The sequence below is a fragment of the Sodiomyces alcalophilus genome (assembly GCF_042370955.1).
Source record: "Sodiomyces alcalophilus JCM 7366 unplaced genomic scaffold ACRALscaffold_6, whole genome shotgun sequence".
Classification (NCBI taxonomy): Eukaryota; Fungi; Ascomycota; class Sordariomycetes; order Glomerellales; family Plectosphaerellaceae; genus Sodiomyces; species Sodiomyces alcalophilus.
In genome coordinates this window covers 1,875,476-1,891,286 of record NW_027263537.1, presented here as the reverse complement: position 1 = coordinate 1,891,286, position 15,811 = coordinate 1,875,476, and the positions used below count along the sequence as shown (strand labels likewise).

The window sequence follows — 15,811 nt, the reverse complement described above, 5'->3', positions numbered from 1 at the left end:
TCCTCGGAACCTTTCACATTTACTGTCAGTTCCGATTGACCATGCGAGACAAGGCGAGGCTGGCTATGACAGAGGGAGACGTATCCCATGGTGTGTTCGACCCGTAGGCTCAATCCCCAGCCATCGACACGTCAGCATCTCAACATCTCTGACGAGGAGATTCGCATTGCATTCGCCCGACAGTCTCCCGTGCTCGCCGTCCAGTTGTCACTGCCTAGCGTCAGGTAAATTCTTTGCTCTTTTCTGTAGAAGTTGGGAACGGTTGGGGCCCCTTGTATCTCCTCTCCCACTGTTTTTGATTTACGGCACTTCTTACTTGCCTGGCCAAACGATCTTTTCCTCGCCCTCTGTTCGCTGTCCTGATGTAATAGGATAGAAGCCCGGGTACCCTCTTCCGGAAAAAATTACGGTGACGTGAAGAGAGTAGTGTTTATAGTGTCTGCCCTCCCGTCCATGCCCAGTCTTTGCTGTCCTGAAGATCCCGACCTCACAAAGTGGCACCCTGTAATTTGGCATATATATGTAGATATGCCTGGTCCCCAAACGGTCTCTAGGCTTACGTCCATTACCTGGCTGTCGCATGGCCCCGGCCTCCTCTTTCACTCTTATATCGAGCAGTACCTGCATTAGGAGCGGACTGCGTGCCGACTCCACGGAATTCGTAATCCACTTCATCGATAGACAGTCAAGACGTAAGCGCTCGGCGACGCTTTGGAAACCGAACGGCCCATCTACTTCGGCACAAGGCCGGCCAGCCTTTCCGGTCGATAAGCCAAAATGAAGAGAGCACAGAGTTGGCTTGAAAGCCCGGCGAGGCTATCGTCTTGTCCAGCAGGCGCCCATCTCACCTGGCTCATCACGTCTTGTGACCACCGACAGCCTGGCGACGAGAGTCAGCGTGTTTGGAATGTCGAAACCTGGTTGTACTGGTGCCACCACGTTGCCTGTTGGCTGCCTATGGCATGCCCGGCGGTTTGAATTGGATCATCCCCGACGACTCGAATTACATCGCGAGAAGGCCTACTCTGTGACTGGTCTGCATTCGCCAACCGGAAGTAGGACGAGAATACCCTACATGTTCAAGGCAAGCCCAAGGACAACCCGACGTTTTGGTAATGAAGATGCAGTTGCAAGTCGGAAGGAGAGTCTTGGAAATACCGCGCCCAGAAGAAACGGGCTTTATCTTCGAGGACTTGCAGTACCGATATCGTTACACTGGGCGCATCCGTTGGACGGCATGGAAGTGCCCAGCCGTGGATGTGCAAGACTCGATGCGCTGCCGGCCGATGCTGGAAATTGTTGAGTGTAGTTCCCGTCGCCTGCACTGGACCCACATCTGGTGAGCTGAGCCGGGGCCCGGAACGGGTGCGGTGCCGGAGGAGGAGGCCGGGAGAAAGAGAAGAGCAATCGCCTCAATTATACACGAACATTGAAACACCACACCGATGCTTCCGGGAACCGTCTCGTCAAAGGTCCCTGATCCCAAAACGAGAAAGAAGTCTCGATTTCCAGGAATAGTAACCGACTCGGCTTCTGGGAAGAAAAAGGCGAAAACTCGTGAAGGCGTGTCCACAAAATTTAGTAAGTTTCAGGAGAGCATCCACTTTCTCAGGTGTTTGTTGATATCTCTGCCTAGCTATCGTCGGCGTATGTATGAACAGCGAGGTAAGACCGTTCTGATTTCTGCTTTGCTTTTGCTTCGCCCTTCGCTGCCGAAAGGTTTGGGATTGGAGAGCCAAATGTCGAGATTTGAGGATCAGAGGAGTCGGGAGAAACCGAGACGGGATGTTTTGGATTAAGACGCCTTGTTTCGACGGCCTGTCTAGAACTGGAAATAGCCTCAACTGACTCGCTGTAGTCCATACACGGCCACTGACGACGCTGTTCTATCTCCTCCGTTTTGCGTCATTACGGGACAAAGTCACGGGAGAGATTCAGTGCCGCAGGGTGGAATGCACAAGTCATCGTCAGTTTCTTCGCTTTTCGTGCCAGCCAATCCATATATGTATGTATTAGTCAGTCGCCGACGGCCACAGCGCGCGTCGCAAATCTTCCTCGTCATCGCAGCACTCGCTGGAATGGAGGGGTTCAACGGGTGTTTCGTTCTCGCCATTGTTTAGCAGCTTCAGGTTTGCACTCATGTCTTGGCCTGCCACAACTCGGGGGTTTGGCACACGGCCTTACATCTGTGGCTGGGCAGGGAATGTCAGTCGTCTCGACGCACGGGGAACTGTATTGCAGATGGGCCGTTGTCCATCCGCCGTAGGCGATGCTGTGTCACAGTAAAGAACTGCCTGGAGTTACACAGCTGACAAAAGAAGCAGTGACTGGGAGAGGCGAACAGCATGATGCGCGACTTTGCTACTAATAAACGTGTGCGCGAAATCAAGCCGTTTCGGTAAAGTTGAGCGAACTTGTTTGGTCGAGAAAGACTCGTTAGATAGAGTCAAACATCCAAAATGGCGGAACTTTTCCACCGAGCGTTTTGGTCTTGAGCCCAGACACGGTGATCTTGACCAAATTTCCTCTCCAGTTCGCTGACAAGTGGATATGACGCGACGCGCAGATTGAAAGGCGGATCCCTTTTACTCAGAAAGTCTAGAATGAATGCGAGTCGTACTTACGTTGTACATCCTTTTAGTTGGATCATGGACCCAACCTGCTGGACGCTTCAAAAGCAGAAGAACAAGAAAACGTGTTGAAGGGGCTTTTCGCCTGTTTGAGGAAACAATCCGGCACGAATTGTACTGGTTTCTGGGCGTCTTCTACCAATCTCCATGGAGATACTTTGTAGAGATTTATTATGCAGATCAGATCAGTTGTGCACCTGTGGTTCATTACTGTGCATTAAGCATAAATAATGCTAGTGTACTCGGGGCCGTGTGAGAATGAGAACCGTTGTTGTCGCGTGTTTTGAGATCCACTATCACCGCTAGGACTGTATTCTGCCGGCTACTGCGGAGCCTTAATCTTGCCATCTTACTAGCAAGTACATCAAAGGTATCTTTGGCGAGTACGTTATCTCTATTCGTATTCGTGCTTTCTGGGTCGATGTGATGCGTCGAAGAGTAACGAAAACAGAAATGGAAGAGACGATACAAAATTACGTTGTAAGTTGAAATCGACTGGCAGGCCCATGCACTTGCAGGTCCTGAGCAGGCTGCGCGTCCAGGATTTGGGACTTTCGTGAACACCTGTGCCATGGCCTACCTCACCGCAGGCTCGCTCACCTGAAAGGAAGCATGGGATTTCTGACCATCATTCATCCTCTTCCTCGGGATTACGTGGTACGTGTACATCGGATGTACTTGAGCCAAACCGGTCCAGGACGGCGCCGGCGAGGGCTTGATACTCATCCAATAAGAATGCATGTTGCTTCACGTTCCCCTGCCGGGAAGACCCACTCTTGCTCAATCCCCTGGCGTGGAACGGCCCAGCAGGGGTTGCAACGACCTCAGGGGGGGCGCAGTCAGGTCTCTTGGACCCATATGATCCAAACAGTAACCTCTCTGGGAGAGGATCAGGTACTCCCGCACTTTAGTGAGGAGTACCGGTCTTCCGCCACCCCCTGCTCGGTCTTCCGGGTCTTCTCAAACCCTTTCAGGCTAGAATGATCCACTACCCTGCATAACCCGAAATTAGGTGTATTTTGGAGGTATTTCGAAGTACACAAACATCCATAAAGGAAAGAGTACGAGGAAGAACACGCCAAAACACCATGCCCAAAGCACGAAAGCATAATATTATTATGTTCGTTGTATACGCGCGGCAGCTGCTACGGCTAGCGTAGCTACCTACTGCCGTAAGAGCTGCTGCTGCCGTAAGAGCTGCTGCTGCGTATAGAGTAACGCGTTTAAAGGTGAAGGTAAAGGTGAAGGTGAAGGTGATGGTGGAGGAGGAGGAGGAGGAGGAGGAGGAGGGATAAAAAATTTGCAGTAGACCCACAATTTAATGTGTATCACGTAATATCATATCACGTGATATATCACGTGACTATTACGTGATCTAATATTTTCGTAATACGCGTTTAGTATAGTGATTATATAATTTACTAGTCACGTGACTATCTTAGTTATATAGTCACGTGACTCGTATATTTCTTATAACCCATTTCTTACTTCGTACGAATATAAAGAAATAAAAAGAACACACTCTCCTCTATATACTATGAGTACCACTATTTACAGCCGCCCTGTCTGGTATTTGTAGCCCTCTCTATCCTATTTCGGAAGGTTACGCGAGCCCGCGCAGTAGTCTGCATACGCCACTATCTTGGCTACAGATATCGCGTACCGGTACGTACCCCGGATCACGACAAAATTTTCATGGTGTTGAGACTGTCGCTATTCACTGTGACTTATCTCGAATGCTCTGTACTGTAAAATCACTGCTATTTTTCGATTATTTTTTATTATCTTTAAGTATCTTAGAATACCCGATATTCTTTACCTGTCCGAGGGCTAAAAAGAGGGTGGAAGAGTAGTAGAAAAGGGTGGTGGAAAAGGGTGGTGGAAAAGGGTGGTGGAAAAGGGTGGTGGAAAAGGGTGGTGGAAAAGGGTGGTGGAAAAGGGTGGTGGAAAAGGGTGGTGGAAAAGGGTGGTGGAAAAGGGTGGTGGAAAAGGGTGGTGGAAAAGGGTAGTGGAAAAGGGTGGTGGAAAAGGGTGGTGGAAAAGGGTGGAAAAGAGTAGTGGAAAAGAGGGCGGAAAAAATTTTCTTATAAGGTCACGTAATTAGTCACGTAATCAGTCACGTAATTAGTCACGTAACCACCTGTACACTGTATTATGTCATGTTAAGGTGTGTGTATCATTAGGTCTGTCTCACGTGACTAGTCACGTGACTGATTACGTGACCTTACTTCGTACGAGAAAATCTTTTCCGCCCTCTTTTCCACCACTCTTTTCCACCCTTTTCCACCACCCTTTTCCACCACCCTTTTCTACTACTCTCTTCTACCTCTAGGTAGACGTGATATATTCGTATCGCCTAGAGGTTCATGTACAGAAGGTTATTATAAGTAGTGAATTTACAGTTACAGACATCAGAGATAAGATTAGGTAAGAAAGTCTTATCCTAATATATACGTACCGGTACGCGACATCTGTAGCTAAGATAGTGGCGTATGCAGACTACTGCGCGGGCTCGCGTAACCTTCCGAAATAGGATAGAGAGGGCTACAAATACCAGACAGGGCGGCTGCAAATAGTGGTACTCATATACTATACTATTATGGGTGGTCCTCCTTGTTTCCTTACGCGTTTCGCTCTGTTTATGCTTGTGTACATCGAAATACCTTGAAAGTACAGCTAATTTCGGCTTGTGGGGATGTAGTGGATCATTCTAGCCTAAAAGGGTTTGAGAAGACCCGGAAGACCGAGCAGGGGGTGGCGGAAGACCGGTGCTCTTTAGTGAGAATATCATAAGCCGGATAGCAACGGGCCCACTGCAGAGTAGGTAGTACCGCCCAGAAATACTTGCCGGTTTTAATGAAAGTTCTTTGGCAAGAGGGAGCACAGCAACAACGCAGTGCTCGGGCCTTGAGGTCGTGGCACGAAGATGAAGACACTAATAGCTGAGTAATGATAGTGAGAGCTGCCTAATGGCCGTTAATATGAATGGGAAGCGAAGCAGATAGTTTTAGAGTATGTACATATGCTTAGACTGGGTGACAAGACGACCGAGAGGTGTAATCCGTCAGTCGTTGCGGTCGATAGTTCGTCATGGCGGTAGGTTGTAAGCATAGAAACTCCAAATGAGGATAAAATAGACAGCTTCGGACCGTGCCCCATGACGACCTACCTAGTGCAAGCATGACTGGAGGCGTCCTTTGCGTCCTTTGTTATTCCATTTTATCCCTAGCTTAACTCGGGACACAAGTCGGGCATTGCACTGCCAGGCTTTGTATTAATATTGTGCTATTACCCGCAGATCCACACCTCCCACAAGTAGAGGGTACAGCATAATGAAGGCAATGAATGCTGCATTGCGATGGTACTGAGTACGTAAACTGCAAGCATGCCAAGGCCATGATAATAGGGATGCACAGGAATAGCGTTGTCCATTGTTATGCAGGTTGGCACAATCATCCCCCCCTTATCTTGGGCTACAAAGTGCCTGAATTACAACGTACACTCGGACCAGGGCTTGCCTTGTAATGTCTCGATTTGGAAGTTGGCGTCGGCAATGAGAGATGTACGTTGTAACTTGTAGGTATTCTACTTGGTACAGGAGTATTCTTGGAGAGTGAGTTGGTCCTTCCTTCCCTGCTCGTGCCTCTACCGAGAGACGTTTTCTCCCCGCCCCTTTCCCCCACACCACCTTTCTTGGGCTGCGCATCCCAAATTGCCCTGTCTGTTCCTTCTTCCCCTTCCCTGTTCCCCTGTCCCTGTCGTAACTCCCATTCCTTCAATCAATCTCATCCCTTCGTTCCTTCTCCCCCCTTTCCCACCTTTCCCACCCTTTGTCTCTCGTTTTGGATCTTGCTCGCTTTCCTTTTCGTCACCGATCTTTTTTGTCTCCCTCGTCCGCCTCAGACAAGAATTTTCGAAGGCGACGACGTCGACCCCCTTCACACGACGACCTCTCTCCCACCGGCCGTCACAATTCCTCGCACCAAGCGCCCAGCCCTCAAAATTCACCAATTGTTTCTTAACACTTTGGTGACTCGAAACCGGGTTAACACGACAAGGACAAATCACCCCAGATGACTGCTTGAACACCCGAGGACGGTTTCCCGTTGTCCTAGCGTTGTTTTTTTCCAGCACTTCGCACCCATCGTGGCAGACGTTTGGTCGAGTCGAAAAGATACAAGCATCCTTAACCTGTTGACGAATTTTCGTCGAGTCGCTCTTTTATTTGTTTGAAACAAGACTGGATATCCTGGGTTCCCAGCATATCAAGAAGTGAGTCGTTTTTTTCGTTTTCGCGGCACCGATTCGGCCACGCGCACGCAGGCACGCAGGGGTACGAGGCGGCGCGTCGAGGAATGTCATGAAGCAGGAAGCGAAGCGGGGAGAAATCCGTCGTCTCGAATGGGCCTGTCATAGGCGCCATCATTCTCCCGCCTAGATGAGATAACGGCGGTTGTCGGTGTCGTTGTTGCCTGACTGTCCCTTTGCCTTTGGATCAGTTTCCAGCTGCTGCCTTCTTTGACCTCGCAAGCCTATCGCCATTGTCTCTTGATGCCGCAACCACGCCCAGTAGCTGCCTTGGATCTATTCCGCTAACCTCGAAATGCCTAGACCACACTCGTTGACGTTGATGTCAAGTACATTCGTTCATTCCAACTCATCCTGACATGTGGGTGCATCCAATCCCCCCGCGGTTTCTAGTTTGTGGTGGCTTCGGCGGCTGACCGGTTGGGAAGACATAACCATACCAAACCACAGACGATCGTTCCAATATTCTCATCGCACCCAATCGCATACTGCCAGCAACGCGTAATATGCAGTTGAAGTCGTTGATTCTGGGCTCTGCCCTGGCCCTGGCCGCGACGGCCTCGGCCGAGGAAGGCCATCGCCGAATCTATTTCCCTCGTCACGTCAGGCGGCAATTCACAAACTCCTCCTCGACGAGCCCGGAGACCATCCCCCAGGAGAGCACTTCTTCCACGACGAGCACGCCCAACTTTATCACCAGTCTCCGGCAATCCTCGAGCTCCGAAGAGCAGCTGGGAAGCTCAAGCGCCTCGGGCTCCTCGTCCGAAGCCAATTCGGATGCTCCTACCGGCGGTGTTCGTGTGACGACCATTATCATCTCGAGCACAATTATGGTGCCGCCGACGCCACCCACGCCCACTCCAGCATCGTCTTCCGAGGACGGCGAGACGTCATCCGAAGTGTCTTCGGTGCCCGGCGTCTCGGGCGAGGAGGACGCGTCCAGTGCTCCCACCACCACCCGAGACGGCTTCACCTTCCCAACCAACCTGATTCCCTCGGGGCTTTTCCCCAGCGACCTGTCCCCCCCCGCCAGCCCTTCGTCGTCTTCCGATGAGGAGACCAGTGAGGCCGTGTCTACGGAGACGACGACGGCCACCTCCAGCTCTTCGCCCATTGTGATTGCTCCCACCGGTGTCGTTACCCCGAGCTCCGATGTTAGTTCTGAGCCTAGTTCTGAGCCTAGTTCTGAAGCTAGCTCTGAAGTTGCCTCTAAAGTCACTTCTGAAGTTACTTCCGAGGCTCCCTCGGAAGCTAGCTCCGAGGCCAGCAGCTCTCCCAGCGTCTCAGAGTCTCTGACCGAGGAGGTCACGTCGACGGCCGAAGTGTCAGAGTCTGCCGTCCCGACGTCGGCGATGACCAGCTCGGCCGTACCTGAGGAGTCGGCCACCAACCCTCTTGACCCTATCCGGTCATGGGTCTCGGATATCATTGCTCCGGTCCCCAGCAACGTCACCGAGCCGGAAATCCCAATCCCCAGCAGCACCGACATTGGTCTCCCTTCGTCGATCCCTTCGTCGATCCCCATCCCGTCCAACACGACCTCGGAGGAGCCTCCGATGATTACCGTACCGCCCATTCCGAGCTCGAGCCTTCCGTCGATCATCGAGCCTCCCATTTCCAATTCTAGCGAGCCTGTGCCTTCCAGCGAGCCTGTTGTTGAGCCGCCAGTAAGCTCGTCCATCCTCCCGGAGCCTTCCTCGCTGCCTCCCGCGGAGCCATCGGTACCCGCCAACAGCACGACCGACATCGGTTCTGCGGTGCCCTCGTCGGATATTCCCATCCCCACGAGCTCGATTATTGATGCAAACGAGACGGTCTCCTTGCCAGAACCATCTTACACGCCCTCTTCTTGGCCATCCGATCTGCCGGGAAGTTCGTCGGTCGTTCCCACTGAATCGAGCGACTCGGTTGAGTCGTCGGTGCCGCCGACGGCCGTCCCCACCGCCTCGGATCCTGCCTCGGTGGCGCCCGTGTCCAGCGAACCCCCTAAGCCGACTCTTCCCACCACGCAGACGTGGCTGCCCACGACCATCATCGTGCAGCACTCGACTCCGACGGTGTCTCATTCGGAGGGTGGAAGCGCCCCCACCACGACAGCTGCGATGCCGTCTGGTCTTCCCAGCGTCATCGGCCCCGACGAGTCTTCGGACGTTACGCAGCCGGAGGGCACGGTGATTCTCCAAGTTGGTTTCCTGTACGCCGAGAACTACGAGTTTGTCAGCAACAACCCCATGGCGGCGGCGCAAATCTTCACGTACCTGCCCATCGCCCTCGCCGATGGCGCCGAGATTGACCGCAGCAACGTCAAGATGATCCGGCTCGTGCCGTACGACACGATGCAGTCGCTCGGTTACGTCACGACTCTGGCGAGGTTCTACTACCCCGAGAGCATGATCGACCAGCTCCGCATGGATGTCCAGATTCCCAACTCGCGCCTTTACAACCACCCAGTCGAGCTCGTGTACAACCTCACGCAGAACATCAACCCGGCCATTGACATCATTCCCGGTAACGAGGCGGACCTCAACCCTCCTGGGGATGAATCGTCGTCGTCGGACAACAAGGCCGACCCCAACGACCTGGAGGCCGACGAGTCGGAGGCGTCGCCGATGCAACGGGGCACAGCCGCTGCGATTGGCATCGGTGCTGTTGGTGTGGCCGCTGCCTATGGCGCGGCCATGTTCCTCATTGCTCGCCGCTACAAGCGCAAGAAGCAGGCGCACCGCCGGTCCAGCTCGCTCGCCGACTCTTCCGACATGCGCTACACCGGCACGGGCAGCCCTGCTTTGATGGGTGGGGCGCTCATGAGCCGCGACTTCTCCGGGTACGGAGGCGTGTCGGGCGGCCAGCGCGACAGCCAAGGTAGCGGGGGCAGCGGCGGCGGCAACTCGGGACGGACAGCATATATTTCAGCGCCGGTGGCTGCAGAGAACTCGCTGGGATGGAACTGATTTGACGAATCAGGCGTCATTTCTTTTTCCTTTCTGGATTCGAACGTATTTTCTGTTTCTCATTTATTTCTTTATTTTCTCCTTTTCTTTTTCCACTTTTTCCACTTCTATGATCCGCTCACCAGCGATTTTATTTTTTTTATGATTTTCGATACCCGTCGGATGGATATGTATCATGTGGAAGAGCCAAATGCGCGACAATGCATCCATCTTTCCTGACGATCTATTCCGATGACATTTAGAGACCGTCTACACGGATTTTCTTTTTCTTTACCATGTATTTGGCATTGGCACTCTTATTGTTTCGGTCGATTCTGGTCTGAGGGTCAGATCCACGTCGCCCTCGGCCCAGCATTCACATGGTTTGGAGGGTCAATCTTGGGCATCGAATTGTTTGCTTTATCCGTCGGCCTAATTTGATCGAGGAGAGGCGTGGCAGTGGACTGCGGGGTGGTGTCATGAGGAAGTCAGAGGAAGGGGTCAGAAGAAAGAGGCTTTCTCGAAAAAAGAACGAAAAGGGTGTGGCATGACTTTCCCCCCGTTGAACACGACCAAGGCAGCTTGAAGTGTACAATACGAAGACAATAGTTGAAGAACCGACCGGGCTCTCGGGCCTTCGGAGTAACCTGCTGGCCTCACATGTTTCCCGCCGATTGGCAAGTCGAGAAGGACCTTTGGTTCGAGGAGTTTCGGGGTTCTTCAAAATAAAGGGGGAATGTCTGCCAAATTATTGTGTATTTGCTCGCCATTTGCACATAACCGTATGGAATAATAGAGAGGCACTTGAAACCGCTACTTCGTCCGTATCTCGATGTACTTGCACCGTGTTGGGTTCATGAATTCATACGGAGTACAGTGGATGGCACGTGCTCTCCGAATGAAGTACGTATTCGTATATTCGTACTCGGATGTATTGTATTGTAAGTGCTGTGAAGAAAGAAACATCTATCATTTCGCTCCAAACTTGTCGTCTATCTTCCATCTTTGTATTTTACAATCAGTAACGCCTTTGCCTGTAAGGACTGAAGTTTCGTGACGTTGTTTCTTGTCGAGGTGGTTTTTGAACCACGTTTCCCAACAGATGCAGATAATATATATAGTCATTGTGTGGTGGGAGAGGACAATGAGATTATCCATCTCCCATGAGAAAAGCAAAAGAAAAAGAAAAATCAGGAGGAATGGGTTTCCCTTGCCTTCACGGCGCCTTCTTCTCCCCTTCAACGCCGCCGCCGCTGTCCGCAGAAGACGAGACCGGTGCCACGTCCAGCTTGGGCGGAGCAGGAGGCGACTTTGTCCCCGCGCGGATCCCCACGCCAAGGGCCTGACTAGGCGGCGCACTTTGTCGCTGTTCCTGTTCCTGTTCCTGTTTCTTCTCCTGTTTCTTCTCCTGTTTCTTCTCCTGTTTCTTCTCCTGTTTCTTCTCCTGTTTCTTCTCCTGTTTCTTCTCCTGTTTCTGCTCCTGTTCCTGCTGCGGAGGATGAGGCGACGAAGTAGGAACAGGAGAAGAGGACCGGGCGCTGCGGCCGACAATCTTCTCTGCCCAGTTCCACCCCGACCCGACGCCGAGCAGCGGGCTGGGAAGACCCGGCCCCGCTTGCTGGCTCTCTCCCTGTCCCGGCGGTGCCTTGGCCGGGGATGCCGTCTTCGCCTTCGCGGATGTCGTCCTCGACATGTCCGGCGTCCCGGGTTGTGATGTGCTGCCCGGCGGCATGCGGCGGCGGCTGCCGTGGTCGTCGGTTTCCGTGTCGCTCTCGTCCGAGTCGACCCAGTCGCCTTCGCTCCACGTCATGGAATCCACCCTTGTCACGGGCGGCGGGACGAAATGCTGCTGAGGTCGTGGGTGGGAGGAGGTAGCTGCAGACTCGCAGGCGTTGCTGTCGTTGCCGTTGGCGCCTCCCGAGGACTGTAGGTATGATTCGCTCCTAGGCATATTCGGCAACTCCGAGACCCTATCCTCGGCTTCGCGCGCCAGGTTGCCGGACCTCATCTGCCTCTCGCCCTGCGCAACGTCGTTCACGCCATCCACGTCCGCCTTCTCGGCCTCATGGCGCGCCGTCTGCTGCGTGACCGTCTCGGCACGCGAAACCGCACCCTGGGAACCCGGGCCACTGCCGCCATTGTTTCCACTGTCGCGTTTCAGCTCGCTCCCGTCCAAGGTCGGCGGCTGGCCAATGTCGAGGGCGCGTTCTTTGCCCTCCATGTCGTCGACGCGGGTCCGGGCGTTGGCGGCGTCGCTAAAGTGGGCGTCGACGAGGTGCTTGACGACGGGCCAGCCAAAGGCGTTGGCGAACATGCGACGCACGATGATGTTGTTGTGGGCGTCGGGCTCCAGCTTGACGAGGACCTTGCGCCAGGACATGTCGCGGTGGTAGGCGCGGGCAATCTTCTCCTCGACGCGCATCTGCGACCCGTCAACCTCCTGGGCCGGGGGGTGGTTGTTGTCGGGGTTCGCCTGGGCGGCGTCGTCGGAGTCCTTGGTGGTGGTGGAAGGCATGGAATCTTGGCGCTGCATCTTCTGGCCCATGCGAGGCGAGGAAGACGAGGCCGCGGCGGCAGTGGCAGTGGACGAGGAAGACGACGAGGCGCCCGGGGCGTGGTCCTTGGTGTCGGTGCTAGAGATGGATAGCCCCGTGGTCCTCCTACGGACGACGAAGCTCCCGGAGGAAGACGACTTGGCTTTCATGGGAGGAGGTGGAATGTCGGACGGGTGGTAGACCCTGTCGTGGAAGATGGTCCTTGGCCGTTTGGAGGGATCGAGGACGAATTCGTTGGAGGGGAGCGTCGGGTTGATTAGGTCGTGGGCCGACTCGAAAACGGTGGTGCGCGGCGGTGCGTTCAGGTTCTCCGTGTCCTGGTCGTATTCCTGCCCCGTGGTCACTTTGGAACCGCCCGAGGTCGTCGTCGAGTTGTCGTCGTCCAACTTGATCGTCTGGCTCCTCCGCAGGATCTTATTCTGCTTGGTAGATTGGGACGGTGTCGGTGGGGTAGTCGAGCCGTTTCCGTGGGCATTGCCATTGCCGTTGCCGTTTCCATTGCCATTACCGATTCCGTTTCCCCTGAAGAAGGAGAGGAAGCCGGAAAACGGCCCTGAGTTGTTTGTTTCGCAGGTACTGGCGGGACCAGAGGCAGCAGCAGCAACAGCAGCAACGGCGGCGGTGGTAAAGGTAGTAGGGATGGATCGGATGCTGGCCCTGTCATCCTCGACGATGGCGTTCTGTGACGGCTGCGGGACCTCGGAGGCGTTCTCCGGAGCGGTGGGGATGGTCATTCCGGCCAAGTTGCTAGACTTGTCATCGTCCTCCCCCTCTCCCTCGTCGTCGGTGGGCAGCTGCTGCAACTTCCGGGCGTCGCGCTTCGCGGCGGTGACGTTGGCACCGGTCAGCTCCGCCCAGCCGACGCCGACCAGGGTCTCGACCAGGCCGGCGTCCCTCCGGGCCTTCTCGACGCGGCCGAGGCCCTGCCAGTCGAGGAAGAGCAGGCAGCTGGTGCGGAGGGGCACGATGCCGTCGTTGACGACGTTGGAGTAGACGGTGCGGTCGCGGAACTTCTTCAGGGCGGTGTGGGCGGGCCCCGTGGGCAGGATGCGCAGCAGGGGCTTCGACTCGGGGCGGCTCTCGCCCATGACCTTCTTGTGGGCCGTCTCGCTGAGGTTGCTGACGAGGGCGCCCCATCCGCTCCTGGCGATGGTGGGCGCGCGCCAGGTCAGGCCCAGGTCCTGGCCTGTGCGGCCGACGAGGCCGAAGTCGAGGGCGAACTTGATGTAGAGGGGGTTCTCGTTGCTCAGGCCGAGGAAAGGCGTGGCGAGGGCGATGAAGTTGATGGGCTTGATCAGGTCGAAGAAGGTGGGCGAGTGTTTCTGGATGTAGGCGACGGCGTAGGTCTGGACCAGGCCGCCGAGGGAGTGGCCGATGAAGCTGATGCTGGTGATCTGGTACGGGCGATGGGGCTCGAGATGGGCATCTCCGTTGTGGCGGACCGTGGCCTGCCTATGCACCGGATGGGAGTTGCCCTTGCTCCCGTCCGTCTTGGCGTTGACAGCAGTGGGACAAGAGGGGCCGGGCGTCGTGGCCGTGGCGGCAGCAGCAGCAGCAGCGGCGGCGGCTTCGTTGACACCCTTGGAAGAAGGGAGATGGGGTTGGTCGGGATAGCAGGTGGATAGGACATAGCGAGCGAGTCGTTTGCCCAGGAACTTGATCCCTCTCTCGGTCCGAGTCGCGTTGCCTGAGAATCCACGGACGATGACTTCTTCGTGTTCATCCTCGTCGTCTTCCTCTGTGTCGTATTCTTGTTGTTGTTCGTCCGCGTTGGCATCTGCATCTGCAGCAGCTGCAGCAGCAGCCTTGTTGGCCCTTTCTCTGGCACGCCTCGCCTTGGCGTCAATCTTTGCCTGGCGTACTGTAGCATCGATGCTTTCCTTGAGGTAAAGCAAATCGGCTCCCAGGTTGCTGTGCAAGCCGTGGGTGAGGACGACCAAGTGGACCTTCTTCTTTTTCTTAGTCTTGTTCTCCGACCGCGCCCCCCGGTCGGAGTGCCCGGCAGTCTTTCTCCCCTTGCCACCGCCCGCGTGCGCCTCTCCGAATTCCCATCCCGGCAACCTCGGGGTATTCCAAAGAGCCGCCGTGTCCTCGACCTTGACACGGATGGCGCGGGAGAAGACGCCCTTTGACCGGTGGTGGTGACGAGGAGACGCGGGGTGTGTCTGGTGTTGCGGGTGCTGTTGGTTCTGTTGGTGGTCGCTGACCTTGCCCGGCTGGGGAACCTGGGCCTGGCCACCGATGACGGGCAGAGAAGAGCTCAGATTCAGGGACTTTTCGTCCCGTGCAAGGACAATCTCGTAGCCGACGGTGGCGGAGGCGGAGAAGATGACTTGGGAGGAGACTTCTATGATCCAAGACACGGCGTGATCCTCTTTTCGATCACCCGGAGTGGAAGGAGATGCAGTGGTGGCCGTGGTGGCCGTGGTGGCCGTGGTGGTAGGGGTGGAGGCACCAAAAGACGCGCCATGGGGTCCAATGCCCACGCCGGCGGACTGGCGGATATGTTCAGGCACCAAGAGCTCGCACTGCCAAGAGCCGCCAGCCTTGACCATGGGCTCGAATTCGGGGACCCCATAGCGGCGGGCCGACGTGAACTTGGCGTTGGGGTTGTAGGTGGCCGGGTAGGCGGCGACGCAGAGGTTGTAGGGTCCGTGGACAAAGGCGGCGCGCAGGGCGATGGCCGAGGAGTTGCGGATTCGGAGGTGGAGTTTCTCGGGCGAGGGGAGGATGCGGTCCTGCGATGGCGTGTAGGTGACGGTGTACCGGACCACCTCGCCAATCTTGACGGTGCCTATCTGGTGGAGGAGAAGCATGGCGGGAGGAGTGGTCGGTCGAGTCGAGAGTCGGAGGGTGGTCGGAGGACGGAGGACGGAGGACGGAGGACGGAGGACGGAGGACGGAGGACGAAAGCCGGACGAGGTCGGATCAGAGGGGAGGCTAGGCAGGTAGATGGAACCCCAGACACGACCTTACGACGACGGTGAATCAAGACGGCCGTGTTCGTACTGTTGATGGGAACGGTCAACGAGAGACGAGGTCATCTGTCGTATATTGCGCATCGCGGGTCTTTCGGAAGCGTCGGGCACAGGGAACGCAATGGCCATATGACGGGCCTTGAGTAAGCGAAGGAGGCGGCGAAGTGTAGGCAGAGGTGACGGGACACAGATTATTCTTCTATCCCTGGGTTAGTTTTCGGGCAGCAGCCTCGTGGGTTTGGGTTTGGCAAATAATAAGCATAAATGACGAGGCTGTTGGAGCTCGAAGTACATGTAGGTACGTTGTACTTCGTAGGTACGTACCAATACACCCCATGACGCAAACGAATCTCCACTAGATTAGTGCCCCGTAACATTTCATTCCCACGGTCTCGTGACCCTCTTCACTC

The 15,811-nt window shown here is 55.2% G+C and overlaps 4 protein-coding genes across 4 annotated transcripts; 2 read left to right on the top strand and 2 right to left on the bottom strand.

The window, feature by feature from the left end:
* Positions 1–821: 821 nt before the first annotated feature.
* On the top strand, positions 822–1,704 carry ACRALDRAFT_2060347 (uncharacterized protein). Its single transcript, XM_071021917.1, has one exon. It carries the CDS (start codon positions 908–910, stop codon positions 1,301–1,303), a length of 396 nt encoding a protein of 131 aa, XP_070873548.1. The 5' UTR covers positions 822–907; the 3' UTR covers positions 1,304–1,704.
* A 3,565-nt stretch (positions 1,705–5,269) lies between these two features.
* On the bottom strand, positions 5,270–6,028 carry ACRALDRAFT_209887 (uncharacterized protein; the record flags this gene model as incomplete). Its single annotated transcript, XM_071022907.1, has 6 exons — positions 5,270–5,316; positions 5,437–5,495; positions 5,524–5,572; positions 5,671–5,795; positions 5,875–5,889; positions 5,937–6,028. The coding sequence occupies 6 exons, from the start codon at positions 6,026–6,028 to the stop codon at positions 5,270–5,272; spliced, it is 387 nt and encodes a 128-aa protein (XP_070873547.1).
* Positions 6,029–7,444: 1,416 nt separating this feature from the next.
* Positions 7,445–9,889, top strand: ACRALDRAFT_2043481 (uncharacterized protein; the record flags this gene model as incomplete). The annotated part of the gene is made up of 1 exon (XM_071021354.1): positions 7,445–9,889. One exon carries the CDS (start codon positions 7,445–7,447, stop codon positions 9,887–9,889), a length of 2,445 nt encoding a protein of 814 aa, XP_070873546.1.
* Positions 9,890–10,788: 899 nt separating this feature from the next.
* Positions 10,789–15,604, bottom strand: ACRALDRAFT_1063332 (uncharacterized protein). The gene has a single exon (XM_071016780.1). It carries the CDS (start codon positions 15,237–15,239, stop codon positions 11,085–11,087), a length of 4,155 nt encoding a protein of 1,384 aa, XP_070873545.1. The 5' UTR covers positions 15,240–15,604; the 3' UTR covers positions 10,789–11,084.
* Positions 15,605–15,811: the final 207 nt, after the last annotated feature.

Coding starts and splice junctions, on each gene's coding strand:
- ACRALDRAFT_1063332 (XM_071016780.1), bottom strand. CDS start 15,239: ATGCTTCTCCTCCACCAGATAGGCACCGTCAAGATTGGCGAGGTGGTC.
- ACRALDRAFT_2060347 (XM_071021917.1), top strand. CDS start 908: ATGTCGAAACCTGGTTGTACTGGTGCCACCACGTTGCCTGTTGGCTGC.